This window comes from Suricata suricatta, chromosome 7 (assembly GCF_006229205.1).
Source record: "Suricata suricatta isolate VVHF042 chromosome 7, meerkat_22Aug2017_6uvM2_HiC, whole genome shotgun sequence".
NCBI classification, from domain to species: Eukaryota; Metazoa; Chordata; class Mammalia; order Carnivora; family Herpestidae; genus Suricata; species Suricata suricatta.
In genome coordinates, this window is record NC_043706.1 from 94,512,816 (window position 1) to 94,535,777 (window position 22,962).

General features: G+C 37.3%; 1 protein-coding gene across 1 annotated transcript in view; it reads right to left on the reverse strand.

Moving 5' to 3' along the window:
• Positions 1 to 20,699, reverse strand: part of AK9 (adenylate kinase 9) — a 107,335-nt gene extending 86,636 nt beyond the window's left edge. Inside the window, exons 1-8 of the mRNA XM_029943204.1 lie at positions 20,583 to 20,699; positions 19,483 to 19,546; positions 17,447 to 17,499; positions 17,250 to 17,346; positions 10,159 to 10,271; positions 7,397 to 7,585; positions 2,787 to 2,915; positions 1,739 to 1,813 (exon numbers count right to left, since the gene is read on the reverse strand). Of these exons, the coding sequence (XP_029799064.1) occupies positions 1,739 to 1,813; positions 2,787 to 2,915; positions 7,397 to 7,585; positions 10,159 to 10,271; positions 17,250 to 17,346; positions 17,447 to 17,499; positions 19,483 to 19,546; positions 20,583 to 20,699 (837 nt within the window). The remainder of the gene's footprint in view (positions 1 to 1,738; positions 1,814 to 2,786; positions 2,916 to 7,396; positions 7,586 to 10,158; positions 10,272 to 17,249; positions 17,347 to 17,446; positions 17,500 to 19,482; positions 19,547 to 20,582) is intronic.
• Between the last annotated feature and the right edge of the window lie 2,263 nt (positions 20,700 to 22,962).

Here is a 22,962-nt window from a genome sequence, read left to right on the forward strand (position 1 = left end):
ATGGTGGACTGACAGTGTCCTGATGGTCAGTGGTAATCTGTGGTAGATTGTGTTATTTGTTCACAATTTATCCCTCTCTCCCTTTCCTTGTTAATTCCCTAGTTCATTGAGGGTAGAATACCCTATCCCACTGCTATTGAGCTTCTCTCTGTCACTTATTTTGGCCAAGGGAATGGGCAGAAAGGCCAGGGTGTCAATGACAACTGAAGGCTTAACAGGCTTGGGAAGGTTCAACCAAGGCCTTTCAGAGCTTCTGCCCTCTACCTTGAGAAAAGTGTGTCCTGTGTTGTAAAATCCAAATTTTGGATATGTTTTAAAGGAAAAGGCTGCTTGAGGTGTAGGATGTGGGGGAAAAAAAAGAGCAGATTGATGTGTGGATTAGACGCTTCATAAGAGGGGAAAACTGTGAGAGGAGGTGTACCTGGGGCAGGTGGTGGTAATGGTGGGTCTGGGGATTTTTCTTAAACCTGAGGTAACTACTAGACATCCAATTGGATACACTGATAGCAGTTGATTATATAGGCACAGAATTCAGGGGAAAGGTCTGAGATAATAACAGCACTTAGTAGGGCAGACAGAAGTGTGTACAAGGGGTGAGCTCTGGGAGTCTCCAACTCTAGAAATGAGAGACTGTAGAATGTCCAGTGAGGTAGAATGGACTACACAGTGTGCAGTATATTTAAAGACAGCTTCACTGAGATACAGTTCACATATGCATAATTTACCCATATAAAGTCCACAGTTCAGTGGTTTTTAGTATATTTAGATTTGCACACTCATCACCACAATTAATCCTAGAACATTCTAATCCCCGTGAAAAGAAATCCTTTATTCATTAGTAATCACTTCACATTCATCCCACGACCTCTCATTGTAGTAACTCTCAGCCCACGCAACTGCTGATCTGTTTTCCATTTTGATCAATCAGCCTATTTTGGATATTTTATATAAATGGAATCATATGGGGTCTTTTGTTAACTTTTCTTTTAGTATGTGTTCAAGATTCATTCATGTGGTAGCAAGGATCAAAATTTCATTGCATTTTATTGCCAAAGAATATTCCAGTGTACAGGTATACTACGTTTTATTTGTCCATTCATTAGTATGTGGACATTTGGCTTGTTTTGCCCTTTTGGCTATTGTGATTAGTGCTGCTATAAACCTTCATGTACAAGTTTTTGTTTGAACACATATTTTCAACTATTTTGGGTCAAGAAACCAAGGAGTTGATTGCTGAGTCATGTGGTAATTCCATGGTTAGCTTACTGAGGAACTACCAAACTATTTTCCAAATTGCCCACACCATTTTATAACCCCACCACCAACATATGAGGGTTCCAGTTTTTCACATCTTCACCAACACTCACTACTATCTGGTTGTTGTTGTTGTTTTTAATTTTAGCCATTTTAGTGATGCAACGTGGTATCTCATTATGATTTTGGTTTGCATTTTCCTAATGGTTCATGTTAAGCATCTTACGTGTGCTTATTGGAAATTATTTGCTTTTATTTTCCTTTGAGGCACTTTTTGTCACACAGAGATTTTAAATTCAAATGTACTTTTGATTTAAAGGTGGATAGATAAATAGACATAACATCAAACTTTTAAGTGTTTAAAGGAATTTTTCAAACATAGCACTAAAATATATTTTTAATATTTATGAAGATAAGTCCAATCCAGTCAGTAACTTTTTGACTTTCCAAACTATGGGATATTCTTACTAAACATTGCACTTACCATGAAGAGCTCCTCTGGGGGCTTATTTCCATCTAGCTCAATGAGATACTGGGAATTGTGATCAGCCATTACTTCCTGCAAAAAATAGAAAGATACCTTATAATCCAGATCCTTGGCAAAACTGAATTCAAGATCAGAATCTTAGTATACTATGAAGAAATCTTTAAAACTAAATTGTTTGCTTTATGTATGATATAATGTGTATTATTTTAAGTGGTCTTTTGCAAAAGCCTAAACCAATCTTCCTACCATGAATTTTGACTATAATCAATGCTTTTCACATAATTGTAATTTCAGTAATCATATTTTAAAATGCTACTTATTATTAAAAATTTTTTTAATGTCTATTGTATTTTGAGAGAGAGACAGAGACAGAGAGTGAGCAGGGGAGGGGCAGAGAGAGAGGGGGAGACACAGAATCTGAAGCACACTCCAGGCTCTGAGCTAGCTGTCAGCATAGAGCCTGAAGCAGGGCTCCAACCATGGACTGTGAGATCAAGACCTGAGCTAAAGTTGGCTGCTTAACCGACTGAGCCACCCACGTGCCCCAAATGCTAATTATTTAATTAAAACCATCCCATTCTAATATGTAATGACCTTAATCATGTTTATATATAATCAACTTTGAATGAGATAATCATAGAAACCAATCTGGGGATAAGTTTTTAGTTTGCAATTTAAATAAATGAACAGTTCCTTTTTTAATTTTCTTTTTTTTTTTTTTAATTTTAGATTGAAAATGTTTCTATAAAAGTTTCTTAACATGGGTTTTCCAACCTCTGACCATAAATGAATTCCTGTAGTGACTTTTGAAAAATGCAATTCATATATCACTTTTCAACAATACTGCTGCTTTTTAAGAGTAAAATTATATTGTCCTGTGAAACAGCCTTTGGAATGGAAGCTTAATTCTAATAGCATTCTATCAAACTTAAATGGTGGAGAATCAGATAATACAGAGGGATAAAAATGTGACAGCTATTTAATCAGTGATAGAATACTAATATCAATATTCTCATTTTTATCAATATATATATCTTATTCTTACTTCTAAAGGACGAAGAATTATTTCCTTATAAAGCTTAATAGTGTTTTCAATATTTTCCAAATAATCTTCAGGTCTCTGAACTATGTGTTGAAGAATTTCAGCCACCTTCTGCATTTCTGCAATAAATGCCTAAATGAGAAAGAACAGATTTTTAACATCTTTATGTTAATGATTACCTAATTTACAAGCCATGCCATCCCTCCCTCCTAACACCTACATGCCATTTTGGGGTGAGAGAAGCAGGTAGAAGGGAGACTGAGCATTTATATTTAAGAGGCATTGAATACCCTAAGGGGTCTTTATCAGATGGAATAAAACTTTAAATTAACTTGAATACTTATTTGTTTATTTGTTTATTTGCTCCTCAAGAAGTAGGGAAGAATAGGGGAAGAATGTATGATTTTTAGAGACAGAATCAAGAAATTGGATTTATTGAGCTTCCAGCTAGTTCCTTTGTTCATTCGTTCGTTCATTCATTCATTCATTCATTCATCAATTCACTCATTGATGAGTTCCAGGCACTGTTCAAGGAGCTTGAGATAAGATAGTGAACAAAATCAACTAAGCCCCTGGGGCTCATAGAGCACACATTCCAGCTGGGGAGACAGAGCACAAACAAGTAGACAGATAAATATATAACATATTGGGTGGGGATAAGTACTAGGGAAAAAAATCACAGAGTGGAGGAGATGGAGAGTGACGGGTAAAAGTGCCATTTTATACCAGGTGGTCATGAAAGGTTCTCTGAAGAAGTGACATTTGAAGGCAGAGGGAACCATACACACAAAAGTTCTCAGCCTAAGGCCTGGTTGGTGCTAAAGATCATATGTATCCTATTATTAATATTATAATTCATTATCTAATTTCTAATTCTAGTTTTTAAAATGCACATACATCTACATTTTATACTATTTGAATCATATTATCTAGTAAAGAAGTCACTTTATAACCTTTTCGAAATGTTTTATATACTTTCCAATGGTCAAATAATAGATTAATATCCCTAAATACATGATTATTTAAACATTATTCTATTGTTGAACAAGAATATTTCAAAATTTTCATAAGTATAACATTTTGCCAAATACCTTTGTAGATAAATCTTTATATACTAATATTCTTCCTTTGAATAGTTCCTAGAAGTAGAATTACTAGACCAAAGATTACACATTTCAGAATGGCTTAATATACACGGTCCTTTTCAAAAGATGCTATCTTTCTTTTCTCTCTTGCAGAGGGCTTGATGGGCATGCTTGTGTGTCCAGTCAGTATACAGCTTCTTATTAGGCACCTACTGTATGCCAAGCACTGTTACAAGCACAGGGGATATAGTACTTGCTGCATAGAACTTCTATTCAGTGGATAGATAATAAGCAAGTAAGCAAATAACATAATTTCAGAAATTGGTAAGTGCTGTGAGAAAGATAAAGCAGAGGAAAGGGTTAGGCCTATGCTGTCCAACACGATAGAGCCACACAGACCTACTGAGCACTTGAAATGTGGCAAGTGTGAATTGGAATGTACCAAATTTCAAAAACTTAGCATGAAAAAGAGATGCATCTTTCAGAATCTTTATGTTGATTATATGGTGACATATTTTGGATATATTGGATTTAATAAAATGTTATTAAATTATTTTCACCTGTTTCTTTTAGCTTTTTTAAAAAAGTGTCTACTAGCACACTTAAAGTTGCATACGGTGGGAGTATATTTCCATCACAGTGTTGGTTATATAGTCGCTTGCTGGATGGTCTCTCAGGGTGTCATCCCTGGAGTTGGGACGTGGGCAAGGAGAAGGTGCAGGCACACAAAGATCCAGAAGAGAGTGTGGTAGGCAGAGGGAAGAGGAAACAGTAAGTGCAAAGGGTGGAGGTGAGGTTGAGTCCAGGACAGGTGAAGACCAGCTGGAAGGCCAACATAAGAGCTGGAATATAAGGAGAAGACAGGGAGAGACAGCCAGGGAGAAGATCAGGGAGCCCAGGTCCATGGCCTTGTAAGCCACATGAGGGTGCATGAATTTTCATCTATAGGTAATAGAAAGTCACTAAGGGTCATCTTTAAAAAAATTTTTTTATGTTTAATTATTTTTGAAAGAAATACAGTGTTAGTAGGGGAGGAGCAGAGAGTGAGGGAGACACAGAATCTGAAGCAGGCTTCAGGCTCTGAGCTGTTAGTACAGAGCCCAGTGCAGGGCTTGAACTCACAAACTATGAGATCATGACCTGAGTTGAAGTTGGGCATTCAACCAACTGAGCCACACAGGTATCCAAGGGTCATATTTTTAAAACAAGGCTCTGGCTTTTGCAAAGAATGGAATGGGATAGGGAAAGTCAAGGAAAGTGGAAGCAAAGGGAACATGTACAAAGCTATGACAGCAATTAAGGGACATGGTTTATATTTATGTATATATAAGGATGAACTCTTTCATGCAATTATTGGCCATCAACCCAATGGGGCGGCATGTTTGCATAACTGACTTCTGAACATGGCTGTGCTTCTAGGCAGACATCACAGCAAACCAGGCCCCTGGGACTGCATTCAGTCTGAAGACATTAATTTGATTATATCCCACAGCATTGGCCTACACTGTGTTTTTGAAATTTTGGATTAGTTGCCAACTACTTTTATTTCAAAATGCTGATTTTGGCTTCTCTGCAGAAACCACACCACCTGGTAAAAATAGGTTAGCATTCCCACATGACAATAGTTGTCTGGGCTGGCGCTGAGAGGCAACTGTCCTCTGAAGAAGGGCATGAACCCTCTAGCTGTCCAGTGGGACTTCCTGCAGTAAAGAAAATGTTGTGTATCTGTGCTGTCTAATTCAGAAGACACAGCCATATATGGTCATGAGCACTTGAAATGTGGCTAGTGTTACTGAGGAATGGAATTTTAAATTTTATATAATTTTAATTAAATAGCCACATAGGACTAGCGGCTACTACACTGGACAGTGTAGTCCTAGCCTACCCAGCCCTCACTCTTCCTGATTTCGTTCCTGACCAACGTCACAGATGGACACAGCTGTGGCCCCGGTAACTAAGTGAACTGCGACTCCTCTATCTCACTGTCTTTGATTTCAGATGGTATGCTTTATTCATGCTAATATGATGCACTTTTATTCCCATTTGCTATGAGGTTTTGCTTTTTAAAAAGAAAATATAGACCAGATGCTGGATATTACCTAGTGCCTTATTTGCACAGAGAAGATTATGTTATCTTTTTAAATGGTTTTAAAAATTGAGGTATCAGATGCCTGGGCGGCTCAGTTGGTTGAGCATACAACTTTGGCTCAGGTCATGATCTGCAGTTCATGAGTTTGAGCCCCATGTTGGGCTCTGTGTTGACAGCTCAGAGCCTGGAACCTGTTTTGGATTCTATGTTCTCTCTCTCTCTCTCTCTCTCTCTCTCTCTCTCTCTCTCAGCTCCTCCCCAGTTTGTGCCCTGTTTCTCTCTCTCTCAAAAATAAATAAACATTAAATTTAAAAAAATAAAAATTGAGATATAATTGACATGTAATATTAGTTTCAGGTATACAACATAAGGATTCACTATTTGTATATATTGAGAAGTGACCACCACAGCAAGGTTAACATTCATCACCATCGACAGTGACAACTTTTTTCTTGTGATGAGACCTTTTAAGATGTACCACTAAAGAACAAGGTCAAAGATTCATATAACCCATTAGTGAGGAAACCAACAGGATGACAAAGCTGAGGTATATATTATCACCGAAATGAGACTGCAAAGCTGGGTACAGTCTGCTTACTGTCTTACAGGGCAATAAAATTGTAACCTTTGGGGGTTATCTTTTATACTGGACAAATGGTTTGCTATGTATCCATCTATAAGTTAGCATCTGACCTTGCCCTAATAGAAATAATATTTACTTATAATACATTTGTAATAAATTATAAACTGTAGCAATTAAAAAATATATAAAGTTATTTAAAATTATAAATAGATTAATTTATAATAGAGATCACAGGTATATTTCAACAGAGCAGGGACTGGCAAACTGTGGTCCACACGCCTCCGTGGGCCTACTCCAGCCCAGCAGCTGTTAACAGATTTCTTCACATCAAATTTTCCTCATTAAGTCATGGCAGAAAATTCTTTTGATGCCTCATTGCATTATGCCGATTTTAGGATTATTATAAAAACATGTACATGTGAATTGGGCTTTAGATTTTTTTTCATGTACTCTGTTTGTTAATATTGGAATTGGGATTATGTTAATTTCATAAAGTGGATTATGCCTGGGCTACTTGCTCCCCTCATCACCCTTTGTTTATTTATCTGACATCTCATTCTAGCTTGCATAGTGCTTGACACACAGTGGGTGACCAATAAGTCTCTGTTGCTATGACCTGAAGCTGGCTAGCTGTCAAGATGTGGAAGGACTTCCATACTGACAAGAAGGTTGAATGTGATAGCCTCTAGATCACGATCTAATATTTCTTGAAAACATGAAAGATTTTTTCTATTTTCTCCAGGCTAAATGAAAATTTAAAGAAAATGTAATTTTCTCTAATGTCCATTTTCTTTATCCATGCTATTATTTAATTTTAGCAAATTTAAAAATGTAGTATATGGTATTGGGATTTTACCTCTTCTTCTTCTTGCTCTTCTTCCTCTTCCCCTTCCTCTTCTCCTTTTCCTTCTTTTTGGGCTTGTTTCCTCTTTTTTCTATTATTTTCGATGACTTCAGGATCCCACTGATCTCTTCTGTATATGTAGCCTGTAGTACTGTGCTGCCTTTGCCCAGAAACTCTTTGGCATAAATCGTAATCGGGGCACTGAGGAAGAACATTAGTAATGTTAACAAGCATCTTCTGTGATTCTGATGCTGACAGTGCATGCACCACGCTTTGAGAAACAAAGGAAGCAAGAAACTTTAGAACCTTCCTTGTTCATTTTCTGATTTCTTCAGGCCATCTCCATGTGGAGAGGGGATGGGTATTTATGGAGGCAAGACTTTTTTTTATAGGTTTCCTCATTTTTCACAAAAATGACCTCAATCCACTCAGATCAATTTTATAATGTGCATTAGCCCTTTCATACTGAGCAACCCAGAGGACCCACACTGTGGGTCCCTAACAGAGACTACTACCTTCCCGTCTCCTGTTTTCACTTGTAGAAACTGATGAACATGAGGGTGAGTCCGAAGGACATGCCTCAGAGCACTGGTCTTCCGACTTCGGGGGCCTCAGACTCATGTGGAGGACTTTTCAACAGAGAGCTGAATGCCACCCCCTAGAGGTCCTCTGAGAATATGTATTTCTAATAAACTTCTGAGCGCTGCTGGTGCAGTTGGCTCTTGGACTGTACCCTGTGAACCACTGCTATCGTAGTTGAGTGGCCTTTTGCCATTTTTTGGGTTTTTTTTTTTTTGGTAATACAGACCTCTTTAGAATATGAGCAAAGCCACTGGCTTTTGCTTCAGAAAGGCAGACATACACAATAAAACAATTTCAGAGTATTATAGTTTATGTATTATTAATATAATTTAATATTATTATTTCATAGATGCTTAAGGATTCAGAGATCCCAGGCTAAAAACTTCTGCTCTAGAAATTCCAAGATTTATCCCCAAATAAGGCCAGACCGTCAGAGAGATGCGTGCTGTACTGAGCTCTGTGTCACGTTAGGCCTTGATTATACTCTAGTTGCAGCACAGAAACTCCTCGGACACCCACTATCACACTTCAAATACAAACGAGGTTAAGGGCTTCGTTCTCTTTATTAACAATTTTTTATATTAAGACCCACATAAGATATTTTTCTTTATTAAGACCCATGTAAGATATTTCTCTTATTTAAAATTTTAATTCTTATTTCTCTCATTTTGTTTCTTCCTGAAGAACGACTTGTCTTTTCATGGACAATGTGAATTTTATTTAAATGGTCACATTTCCTCTTTTTACTTTGGCTCATCAAACTCAACCAAATTTATGCTCCAAATTTAGCTAACATTTGGAGGCTAACAGCCTATATATCTGTGTACTCTTGTTGTCTACAATCTATGTTTTCTATGGCTTAGACTTTGTTTGGCTTTAGTTGTCTGAGATAGTTCTTATTTTCCTTACATACACATTCACATGTGTGACACTTCCAAGGTCCATGCAGAAATTTTGATCGGTCTCCAACCACAACCTGTGGCAGGCTGCAGATTACACCACGCTCAGCACTGCAATACCTCTTCTCTCTCACAGCTAACCCTAACACACCCCTGGGTCCCATTGTCTGAGCTGAGAATGATCCTACTTATTTTGAGCTGTCAAATCTTTGGGGGAACCAGGCAGTTATGAATACAAAGGTTTATAATCAATTTTCATATAAACAAGCAGATCTCGTCTTATTGAAGTCTTATCATGCCCACATGAAGCAGCTATTTTTGTAAAGAAGAAATTGAGTCTCTTAAATGTGATTTGCCAAATTCTGTTGATAAAGGAGAGATTGGGGATAGGACCCAGACTTGACTCTTAATAAAGGCTGAATGATGTTTTTTAACATTCATGTGATGAAATCACTTGCTCCTCCTTTTGTTGTATTTAATTGGCAAACTTATCAGGTGTCTACTAGGTACTCGATCTTGTGCTAGTTGATATTTATGAGTAAGACATAGTTCTTGCCTTCAAGTAAGGCAGAGTCCAGAAGAAAATGGACAATTACAATATAATAAGAGCTTATAATAGAAGAGAGAACATGAATGGTCATCAGAGAAGGATTTAACTTTTCTGTAGTAAGTAATGTATAGGGGACATGGAGGAAGAGAGGAACTGGAGGGAGAGAGAGGAGAAACTGAGAGTGAGAGAGAGGAGGAGAAACTGAGAGACTGAGAGAGAATGAGTTAGTTAACATGTGTGTTGGTGTGGCAGGGGTGGTCATCAGGGAAACAGATGATGCCTGAACTGACTTTCAAAAGATGGCTAGGATTAAGCCTACCGAAGAGGCTGGGAGGATTGCCTCTGGATGGACCTGCAGGTATAAAAGCACAGAGGTATGAGGAAGAATAACTCAGTCCCTATGATTGATATATAAATTGGTATTTCCTTGGGGCACCTGGGTGGCTCAGCTGGGTAAGCGTCTGACTTCAGCTCAGGTCATGATCTCATGGTTTTGAGATCTAGCCTCACATTGGGCTCTGTGCTGACAGTGCAGAGCTTGCTGAGTTCTCCTGAGTTCCCTTTCTCTATGCCCTTCCTTTGCTTGTTCTCTCTCTCTTTTTCTCTCAAAAATAAACAAATGTTTAAGACATTGAACGCTTAAAAAAATTGTCATTTCCTTAACTACTTACTTTTTTGAAGATACTCCTTGAATTGCACCACTGTCAAAAAGAATGGTCAACTATAGTAGAAAAACAACTTACCTTAATATTGATTATTATATCAGGTTTCAAATTTAAATTTTTAATTAATTCTATTTGCTGCAAAGTAGTCATGGCCTCCTGTGAAAGTGATGGTAGTTCAGTGATAATATAACCTGTCAAATAAAATATAGTTTTTAAAGTTTTATAATGTCACCAGTATATGAGAGCATGGATCTGTTATTACTTTGTAAATCTCATTTGCATATTGATGAATATTAATGTAGATCTTAAAATCATCTGTTAAATGTTTTTAATTAATAGTTAAGTTTATTGCCACATGAAGTATAACTATGAATAATGTTTTTCTGGTAATAAATAAAATCACTGAGCTGGGAAGACACGTCTTAAAAAATTCCAAATCAATTTATTTTAAGCACATGAGGGGCCTAGGGAAGGAAATTCCATACTAATAATTCTTTGAAAAGTTGGGAAAGCCCTGTGATAAATGGTAAAGGTATAGTATGGGGGTTGTATAGTATATTATTTTCTTTCTAAAGCTAATATCTTATTATAGAATATGCATGTATACAATGTTTATATAAGTTATGGGGAGTAATAAAACACCAGTGAACCTCCTCATACAGTTTAAACAACAGAATATTATCAATATGATTTTGGCCTAGCACACGTATTGGCTTGCATTCTTACCCAGAAACCTAAATCTTCTCATGGAAATTCACCCTGTTTGCCATCATCACATTAATTTCCTTAATATATTCCTTTAATTATGTCACTCTCATGCTTGAGAAAATTTTCTCTTGTTAATAAAGTCTCAATTTCCTCAGAATTAAAGGACTTCAGTCAATTTTTCTCCTATATTAATAGGATTTTTTTCTCTTGAAAGAACTGACAAATTATGGTTATTCAGCTTTAGCTATTTGGAAGACATATTATAAAAAGTGAACGGAGTAAGCTGGTCAACACAATATTTCTTGCCAATTATAAAATTCAGGCAAAAACTCAAATTTTAGAAAACACATATGTATTGTCATATGCTTAATAATGTCCTGATTTTGAAAACTTTTCTTGATGAAATTGGTGGTGAGATTAACAAAAGGGATATTGTAATACTGCATAATGAAAAGTGTCGACATTTGGAAGATCTGCACAACTCCGTGAACTCATATTTTCCTGATAACCACTTCATAGTGCTCTTCCAAATCATGCATGCATTCTAAATTCAAGATAGACCAATGGATTTTATTTATTTACTTATTTATTTATTTATTTTAAATATTTATTTTTGAGAGAAAAGAAGAGACAGAGAGAGAGGGGGGAACACAGGATCTGACGCAGGCTCTGTGCTGACAGCAGAGAGCCCAATTCAGGGCTCAAACTCATGAACCCTGAAATCATGACCTGAGCTGAGCTCATATGCTTAACCAACTGAGCCACTCAGGTGTCCTCAGTCCAATGGATTTTAATGTAATAGAGTTCAAAAAGATCCTTGATATGGTTTCAGATTCTATAATGTAAATTACCTTTAAGAAACTTACCCTTGGTGAGTTTTGATGTAGGATCAATTTTCTAAATGTTATTAAAAATATACTTTCCTTTTCTAAATACATATCCATGTGGAACTGTATTTTCTTCATATATTTCAACAGGAACAATGAATTGCAACAGATTGAGCAGAGTAAACAGAAGAATCTAGCTAGGCCTTCTCTTAAGTCAGATATTAAAGGAATTTGCAAAAATATAAAACAATGCCACTCTTCTCACTAATTTTTTTGTTTTGAAGACTACAATCATATATTTTTTTATAAAATATGATATTAATGCAAACATGTGACAGGATTTTTAAACAAATACTTTAAGCATTTCTTAGTTTTAATTTCTAATAGATAAATATTGATATATATAACCCAAGTAAGCAAAAGCTCTTTTAGGGCCTCAACAATTCTTAATAACATAAAGGAGTCTTGAGACTAAAAAGTTTGAGAACTGCTATGCAATGTCTAGAATAGTAGGACTAAAAAAAGTATTAAGCATCTGTTGATAGATGAATGTGTCTCATAAGCCAACCTCAAAATCCTCACTTAAGAACATGCTTATTACATACTTTTTTCTTTCAATTTTAACAAAAGCAGACCAACGAGTATCATGGTAATCCAAAAGCTCATTAAATCCTTAGGCAGGTCTCTAAGCTCTTTCAAACACTATGTGTTGGATGTTACCCAGAGAACAGTCCTAAGTAGTTTAGCTTCAAAAGGCAGAAAGGGAGAACTGTTATCTTCAGTTTTGGATATATGAGCTATAACTATGATTCCCTCCTGGTCTTGCTGCAATCTTTAGTTTCCAACTTGGCTTACTTGTTTGCTTTTGCTTTAAAAGACTGAAATATGGTAGTATTCTAAGGCATTCATTTTATTTTATTTTATCTATTTTATTTTATTTACTTTTATTTTTATTAAGTTAGTGAACATATCATGTAGTCTTGGTTTCAGTAGAACCCAGGGATTTATCCTTTACATATAACACCCAGTGCTCATCCGAACAGGTGTCCTTCTTAATGCCCATTACCCATTTACTCCCATCCCCATCAACCCTTATTTTTTCCTCTGTATTTAAGACTCTATTATGGTTTGCTAAGGCATCCATTCTATTCAAGGTCCCTTAAATGAGCCTAACACGCAAAAATTTAGCCACTGCATGCATTGGCACTGTCTTGGGAACTGGACCAGACCTTTCTCCACTTGCCTCCTTCTGCTGTTCTTGCTTTTTGTTCCCCTGGCTTCCCCCTCCCCTCATTTGGTTTGGATTCTATTGTTAAATTATCCTCCACTTGATGAACGACCTTATGGGAACTTGTCAAGACGCTGCGATGTGATGGCTGGCATTAAGCCTCCTGTCTGACACATTTTGAGGGTGAGTACTGTGGTGAATGGGACTGCATGGCCTAGCCCTAGGCTGAATTCAGCTCTTGTCCTCCTGATCAGATAATCCCAGAGACCATCAGTCTCCAGAGTTCATGCCTTCCTCTTCTGAGCAACAGGGGGATTACACAATACTTCATCCCTCTCATTCCCTCTGCTGGCAATGCTGCCCAATACTATGTATTATAAATGGATGGTGGAAGCCTGACACTGTGTGCTGTGCTCTCCAGCACCCTGAGTGTTAGGACAATCACTGCCAGTGCTTGGATAGCTTCTCAGGCATTCCAAGTGCAACCTAAACCTGAGGCATACTTGTATAGTGGAATGAGTTTAAAACCTGGTCTCTTTCCGGGGCGCCTGAGTGGCTCAGTCAGTTAAGCGTCTGTCCTAGGCTCAGGTTATGAGCTCGTGGTTCACAAGTTCAAGCCCCATGTTGGGCTCTGTGCTGACAGCTCAGAGCCTGGAGTGTCTCCTCCTTCTCTATGTCTTTCTCTCTCTCTGCTCCTCCTCTGCTCATGCTCTGCCTTTCTCTCTCAAAAATAAAATAAAAAACTTGATCTCTTTCCTAGTGGAAGCAACAGAAGAATGGGTTGTTTCCATGGGGTCTGGTTCTCACTTGATAGGCCAGTATTCAGGCTGCCTGAATTTTCTGAGTGATGAGCTTTAGGGCTTTACCTATTGAGAGGCAGTCAGCAGCATCAAATCCAGACCCTAGGAAGATATCTATGGAAGAGATGTGGGAGTGTGGAACAGCTTAGTTCTCTAGACCCAATTCTGGAAAGACGTTTTGAGGATACTTCATTATAGACAGACCAGAGTTGCCAAGCCCACTGCCACTTCTCTAACCCCAGAGAAGTGTGTGAAGATGGAAGCATAGATGAAGACTTTTCTCTACCTGTCCCATATCTTCTTGACACTATTACCAAGCCTTTACCCTTAATGCTGAAGATGGAGGCAAAACCTCACACCGCTCCTTGCTGGAAGGGTCTGTATGTACTATCATAGGTGGAAGAGACACTCTGCAGGCTAGTGCTCAGCTTGCATCGCCTCCACCAAGAAAAAGCTGAAATACTGTCCATATGATGGCCCACGGGAAAGTAACTGTCCCATGCCATCACTTCGTCCTCACTTCCTGGTTCAGTGGAATGAATTCCCAATTTTGAAAAATTGAAGACGGCATGCTACTGCTTTTAGACTGAAGTGATGAGAGATTCAGAGACACCAGGTAACTTATGTCCATCCACCCCTACTATATACCTGACCTCATGTCAGCCCGATAGGAGTGAATACACTGGTGACCAATGACTTGCAAGACCATCTACTATGTCTGGGAATAGACATCAACTGTGGCAGGGAATGCCCAGATTAGGGCTGTCCATCACTTGCTGGAGAAAATGAGTTTTTCTGGAATCTAGAAACATGGAGCAGAGAGGGGCTTCCTAGGATGCCCAGGCATCGGCTCTACATCTCTCTCTGGGTGAGGATGTAGTTTATGGAAACTGATTTTGGCCCAAGGCCAACACAGCATGACAGGTTGTGAATGAAAGGATTATAATTATAGATTGCGTAAGTTCCTTCTAAATAGCTATAGAAGTTCCAAGTATAAAAGGCTCTGGTGCAGAAAAAAATTAAGATTGAATCCAGCAATACTACTGGGCAGTGTTCCCAGCAGCGCACATCTGTCTGTAGGGATCTTAGAGTCATCAATTACCCAGCCTCACCTAGACCCTGGCCACAGTTAATAGCCCTGTTTTGAAAGCTCTTCACTTCCAATTTTGTTTCTACTATCTACCAGGCTGCTGGGTAGGACTAGACATCAGAAAGAATTCTTGCTGAGCAGAGACTTTTAAACTGCACTTAGGAGAGTGGTAGGCTGCACAGAAATTCCTCTGGGGATGCTATACAATAGGCGAGAGGAGTCTGGGCAGAAGAGGCTCGAGGTCCTGCCCCCGCTATAGCCTTCAAACGAGCCCAGCTGTGCATGCCTAGAGCAAAGGTGTGCAATTACATGCTGAGAGCGTGGCCCTCAGATTCAGGAAATCATTTATGCTGCTTTTCCTCTGCCAGCTCCCAGGACATGCACCAGTGCACAGCACGTCTAGGGGAAAGAGGAATACATTAATGCTACAAGGGGATGCAGTCAGCAAAATCCAGAATGTAGGAAACGCTTAAACACATATACTCAGCTTTTTCATCAACAACATAAAAAACACAAGATGATAGAAAGAGTAGAGGGCATTTGTACATTAAAAATGACTTGAGACATACCAATCAATTGTAACATGTGAAACTTGGCTGGATCTTGCTTCCAAAAACAAGACACAACAAAACAAAAACCAAAGAGCAAAACCCAAAAATCAGCTAGAAAAAAAATACACAAGGCAAATAATGAAATCACAGAGTGATTAGTAGGTTATTTACTATTAATTTTGTAGGTATGGTAATGTGAAACTAGGTTTAAAAGTCCTTAACTTTCTGAGAGATATAGCAAAGCATTTACAGATGAACTAATATGATATCAATTAGTTTCAAAATAAAGTAGGTTGGGGGACAGATGCGGGTAAGAGTTTACATAAAATAAGACGAGAGTTGTCATTGGATCTGGGTGATGGATACATGGAGGAATTTCATATCAATCTCTTTACTTTTGTTTGACATTTTCCATAAGAAGTTAAAAAGGTTATGAACCATCATAAATGGCATAGCATAAATGGCTTTCTTTCTCTTTTTGCCAGTATTTATAATTTATATCATCTTTATGTTGCCATGTAAATTACTCTAAATTTTTCAAGAGGTAAGGTGTGATGAAGTAGAAAGGAAAAAAGATATTTGCCTACATATCTGTATACATGCTTCAGTTTCAATCACTGTGATTCTTGAGGTCATTTACTGACCTGCGTTGGAATTCTGTCATTGTCCTTTTTCCTTTTTACTCATTTAATCTCCCACATCCTGGGTGTTTTTCCCAAGTTCATCCTCTTTATCACTGAACAACAGAAAAACTGATGTAGTGTAAGTATATATACAGCATATATGCTGGAGAGATGATATGTGTATCTACAAATGCATGGATAGATGTCACTCCTTCCATTTATCATCTATATGTAGAGAAATCTTTCTACCTGTAGATATGAATGATACATAGTTTTCAGGGACTAGTCTGCTATTGCTACCTCCATTATTATTATTTTTTAAATTTATTTTTGAGACAGAGAGAGACAAGAGCATGAGCAGGGGAGGGGCAGAGGGAGATGGAAACACAGAATCTGAAGCAGGCTCCAGGCTCTGAGCTGTCAGCATAGAGCCCGATGTGGGGCTCAAACCCATGAACCATGAGACCATGACTTGAGCCAAAGTTGGCCACTCAACCAACTGAGCCATCCTGGTGCCTCTTGCTACTTTCATTATTGATTTCCTTCTGCAATCATGGTTTTTACTTTACTGCATTTTATTTTTATCCCTGTATTTTAATAATCACAATGTCTTCTCTTAACTTACTAAGAATGTAACGCAGCTTTGTAAGTTTTTCTTCTTTCATTTAATAAATCTGTTTCAGGTGGATGATTTTCTTCCCAGCACATCTTTATTCTTCCTTCTTCTGCAAATGTCGTAGGGCTTGCTCTCTTCTGTTCAGTCATTCTGAGCTTCAGCAGTCTTTGTCTTGAGAAATTAGACCCCAAATCCCTGCTCCATATCTGTTTGAGTGCAGAGAGACTTCTTGGGTCCAGAGTGAGAGGACAGACTGGAAGAACAGACTGAATGAAGCCTGCCAGTGTCTGGAGCCAGAGACTAAGCGGGCACCGCTCTAGTCCCACTCCTGCCTTGTAAGTGCGGGTTAATGCAGAGAAGCTGAGCCATAGACCAGACTCAGTGACAAAACTCTGAGTGAGTGGGAGAGCAGGAGCAGGGGCTGTCACCACTGTGAGAAGTGCCACAGCAGAGTGCTGATGCTTTTGCTGGATAGAACAATGCTCTAAGAAGACTGACCCAGTTACACTTACTTACATACTCAGTTATTTTACACATGTAGAATCTGAAGAATAAAATGAAGTAAACGAGCAAATAAAACTACCTAAACTGCCTAACTGAATTCAGGTTCTGGGATTCCTGTGTCCCGGCGAAGGAAAGAGCAACTCCAGAACGTATGTGTGTTGCAGCTAAAGCATGAGTTTTAAGGCTGCTTTGAAAGCCACCGATTTATAAAAATAAACATACCAAAGTGAAGAACTTCCAAGGAGTTGAGTTTCTCCAACATTAGCTTCATGACAAGTTCATCTGGAATGCTTTGACCACTGGTCAGCATTGACTGCAGCTAAGAACAAGCACAGAGACTGTACATTAGTATTAATAGATCTGTGATACAGAGCTTTTTTAAATAAAAAAATCCTAATAACTTTGAAACTTAGATTTACCATAACTCCTGATGCAGTTTCCCTGGCAATCTGTTCTTCCAAAATTGGTAAGGCTAAAATGTGAATTCAAAATGTTAGCACAAATTGATATTAGAATTGCCAAATTTAAGAAACACATTTATGTTTATTTTTAAGTTTATTTATTTCGAGAGACAGAGAGAGAACACGCACGTGAGTGGGGGAGGAGCAGAGAGAGAGAGGGAGAGAAAGAGAATACCAAGTAGGCTCTCTGCTATCCACGCCAGCCTCCAATTCAAAAACCCTGAGATCATGACCTCAGCTGAAACCAAGAGTCAGACACTTAACCAATTGAACCACCCAGGTGCCCCATATTTGTGTCTTTTAAAGCTGGTAACAAAGATTAATTTTGTTAATTAAAGATTCAAGATTTGTTATCACTTTAAGAGTTCACAAAACACATGTATATGCATTATGTCATTTAAGCCTAACCAAAGCATGAGGCAGCAGAATATACTCCACAGAAAACTTGGCTCTGCCCCTGGCTAGCTTCAAGATCCTGAGGAAGCGAACTTCTTAAATACCTCTGGGCTTTGCATGCTTATGCCCTATATCATATGCAAGAGAATATGAGGATGAAACAATATTGTGTATATGACAGTGATTTGGAAATTATAAAGTGTCACTCAAAAGTATACACTAGTATTATTTTTTAAATATTTTTTATGACAAACCCATTATGTTATGTTTTTTGTTTTTTAGTTTTAATTTAAACTGTAGTTAGTTACCATACAGTGCAATACTGGTTTCAGTAGAATCCAGTGATTCATCGCCTACATACAACACCCAGGGCTCATCACAATAGTCCAGGTGATTTTATAACCACAGAGTTATATCCAGAACCCATTAATTTCACATTCTGATTACATAAAAGTAAAGAATGCCATCAAGAAATGTAAAAATAGATAAACACTGATTAGAAAAAGGGGGCCTGAAGGCTGGAATTCCAATGATTTGCTTCCTTTTTAAGAGGAAATATTCCATCCCCTGTGGAAGACATGGTGGCACAGAAATGGCAGGTGCATGACCTAGGGGAGGACTCAGGACTTATGTCCCTAGCTCCTAGTAATCTACGGATTGTGCTGTGCCAGATTGCAGTTTTACTAAGGGCACATGGAATCCTCACTTCATAACATTCCTGCCAAAAATGATTATAGAAACTTTAAAGATGCCTTGTCAGTGTGACAGGCAAATATGAATCAGTGTTAATTAAAATGTCTTTGAATAACAATGGAGTTGAACTCTTTTTTCTTATATTTGTCTATTTTTATTTCTATTTTATAAAAAGTTTATTTTAAGAGAGAGAGCATGAGTATGGGGGGAGGCAGAGAAGGAGAGAGAGAGAGAACCCTAAGCAGGCTCCACTCCATGCTGTCAGCCTGAAGCCCAATGTAGGGCTCGATCCTATGAGTTGTGAGATCATGGCCTAAGCCAAAATCAAGAGTTGGACACTTAACCAACGTGCCATCCAGGTGCCCCTATTTATACTTTTATGAATTGCCAATTCATTCTTTTGCTTATTTTTCTATTAGGACATATAGAGTTGTGTTGATTAAACGAATATTTTATATAAAGATGTAAGTCATTTTATATACTGCAAAGAATGCAAAACAAAATAATAAAAAATAAAATTTATCATTGAAAATATTAAGTCTTGACACATGCTCCCAAGAACAGCTGTGGGCATTCCTTCTTTTCCCATCTTCCATAGGGAGACGCTTAGAACACACATATCCCCAGTAGGTCTAAATGAGGAAATTAGAGAATTGGAGGCAGTAGAATGGAGTCAAAGACATTTCATAAACATCTTAAATTCTATAAACAAAACTAGGACTAACAGAAAGGCAAAATATGTCTGATGCCATTATGAAGATAACATTCACTGGGTTTGTAGTGATGTGTGATAAAGCAATTATGGCAAAATATTAATAACAGTATCTAGACAGCACAATTATTTACATTTTTATGCATATTTGAAAGTTTTTATAATAAAATATTGGGAGAGAGGTAAAATTTACCTTCTACACGAATACATTTCCATGCTTGTGTTATCAGACGAGCTAAGGTTGTCTTCCCAACCCCCTTAAAAAGAAAGATGTTATTTAAAACCCAAAAGAACAGCCATTTGCCATGAAGCAGATATTCACATTTAAAAGATTCTACTGATGGTTACAATCATGAATGTTATCAAGTAAATTTCCCCGCCCCACACGCACAAAATGAACAGCAGACCCTAGATATTTATAGCTTAATTTTGCTCTATAATAGTCACATTTGCCACATTTTATGAAATCTGTACCATTATGGCATTGCAGGCACGCTCCCCTTTTGATTATCAAATTTTGTAATTTTGAATACATATCATTGTGATTATATTGAAATCCATCACTTTATTTCCTTTCTAAAGTTTATAACTACGAATGTTTTGACAGACTTCCACTTAGTAACTTCCAAGAGCAAAAAATTCCTTCTTAATAGACATCTTTGAATAGTGTCATATTTAAAGACAATGAAGTTACATTTGTACCTCACTGCTCCTACTGTTGACTCCCAAAACTCTATTATATGTTTAGAAACATAATGAAGGTTACTGGAACCATTTCTGGGTACCTGTCCCAGGGTCTATATAAAATTACATCAAGGATGGGCTCCAGTCTTTGGTCTCTGCTATTGTGGAGAGGCTCTTTAACTAAGCAGCTCAGGGTTTCTAATGGTAACTACCAACTAGCTCAATGGCTGACAATACCCCTTATCTAGAGGTCCTTACTAGAAATGCCAGAAAGGCAGGCTATCTTATAACAGTCATTTTTGGTTTCTTATTTTGTGGAAAGATAATATTTAGGTCTGCTAATACACTGTGAGCAAAGGTGAGGCACACTACCTCTCAGTCACTTCAGATATTCATGGGAGACTCTCCCCATTTAACTCCATAGTATCTTGCCTTCAAATACCCAGAAAGCCTCACAACAAATTTCACAGAAAATTTTATCTGTAAATGGTGTCTGAAATAATCTGGATCACAGACTACAGGCAATTTTCATGGTGCAATGCTTTGATGAATTAATTTCTTCATAATGTAAAAACAAAGATAAGTACAAAGTTACAAGAGATGACTTACTGGTTTCCCAAATATAACAAAGCAAACAGGTTTAGACAGCAAAAAGTTATATTCAGTTTCATCTTCATTAAATATATCTGCAAAAGGATGCTCTTCTGTATTCTCTTGAGAATTCATAATATAAAATACTACAACAAGAAAAAATAAGATTATTAGTGACTAATTCAATTGGATGAGGCAGGCAGGTTAGGGAAAGTGAGACTATCCTGAGAATTTACTTAGCCTCAAAGCCATTCCACACCACTAAACACAAGGATTTTGCCCATACGGACAAAAAAGTTAAACTCACCTATTAAAATAATAATAAGCTTAATTTAATACAAAATGCAAAATATAGTTATATGTTGTACAAAAGACAGCTAAAACAAAATGTTTCTGAGAGACTAAATAAAGAAAAAATACATACATGCAAACAGATACATACATGTGTGTATTCAATTAAAGATCAAATTAAATATGCTATACACACAAATATACACACACATATATATTATACAGTCACACACACATATATGTGTACATGTGTAGAAACTACTAATGAGTCTAACAAATACAAATCCAATACATAGAACTGAAAAAAAGGAACATATATATAAGAGGTAGCTAAAGTAGTATTTAGAAGCATTAAATACATTAGAACCAAAGAATGTCTGTAAAGTACATGAGATTGATCAAGTAAAGTCAAAAGTCAGAATTGATCAAGTAAAGAAGATAGAAGGCACAATTAAGCAATATTAGACATTAGGTTTTTAGAAGTATGGTTTCTTACATCTCAAAACAGATTTGTCTATTTTTGTTGTCTATTTCTAACTTTTGTGAATCAGAATATGTTTTCTGATTTCAATTTTTCAACTTTTTTAAAATTTTTGAGGTTTGCCTCATGGCCATGGTAGTTTTTTTAAAAAATGCCCTGATTCCCTTGAGAAGGATATGTGATTTATGTCTGTTTCATGCAAGTTTGCTTTAAATAGGCAACAGAATAACAATGCTGCAGATATAATATAGATAATGCAAGGATACCATAAGCAAGGTTATCCTGAATAAACTGGTATCATTTCTAGGAACTGACAAATTCCTAGAAAAATCAACTTTCCAAGAAAATAAAAGAGAAAGACTAAGTTGTTCTATAACCATAAGGAAACTGAGTCAGTAACTAAGAATCTTCCCACAAAAAGTGTCCCTGGGGGAAAGCAGGTGGTAGGATCAGAAGGTGGGGTTTGGCATGTTTCTCTTAGGGAGGCCTCTGCCCTGCCAGGGTCTTCACAGAGGCCCAGAGCCCCAATTTCATAGTTTTTTTTCCGACCAAAGACCTTATGAGAAGTTGGAGAGCCACCTCTGTTTTTTAAGTTTTTGCCCAGGAAAGGGATGGGGGTAGCCAGTCTCCTTGGCTTCTTTGGTTTGTAAATAAATTGTGTCTTTGGGGAAAACAAAGAAAAAGTAAAAGAAACCAGATGGTTCTTTGAAGATCTCCAGTCTTACAAGCTTCCAGACACTCTTTCAGAGACAAGATAATGTGGAGACTTCTTACATCGGTTTACGCATCTCATATAACCTTTGCCTAAACCAGAGAATAGTGTGGAAAAACAAAATTATGTGCCAATTTCATTCATGAACAAGATTTAAAAAATCATAATCAAAACATTAGCTAACTGAATCCAGCAATACATAAACAAGGTAATAACATCATGACCAAGTTGGGCTCTCCCCAGGAACTCAAGGCTGGCTTAATAGGAGAAATTAACTTACATTAAAATAAAAGAGAAAAACTATATGATCATCTTAATAGATGTAGAAGAAGTATAAGATAATTCAGCAGTCTTTAATGATTAATAAAAGATAAATCTCTTAGCAACTAGGAAAAGAAAGGAACTTTTTTAACCTGATAAAAGGTATTAACAAAAGACAAACATTATATTTAATGATTAAATGTTAAAAATGTTCTTTTCAGGGGCGCCTAGGTGGCTCAGTTGGTTAAGAGTCTGACTTTTGGTTTTGGCTCAGGTCATTATCTCATGGTTTCATGGGTTCAAGCCCCATGTTGGGCTCTGTGCTTGACAGTGTGGAGCCTGCTTGGAATTCTCTCTCTCTCTCTGTCCCTCCTTCATTTGCACTGTCTCTGTGTCTCTCAAAATAAAAATTAAAAAACTATTAAAATGTTCTTTTCAGGTCATAACAAGGCAAAAGAAAGAAAACTATAATTATTCCTAGTTGATATGATTGTCTACATGAACAAACATATTACAGATAAGTTTTGACAATAATCTAATTAGCTGGATTCAAAATTATACAAAATTCTGTTGCATTCCCTTATTTTAATGTTGATTTTATAAATTTTTAGAGAGCCTGAGTGGCAGAGAGGCAGAGAGAGAAAAGGACAGAG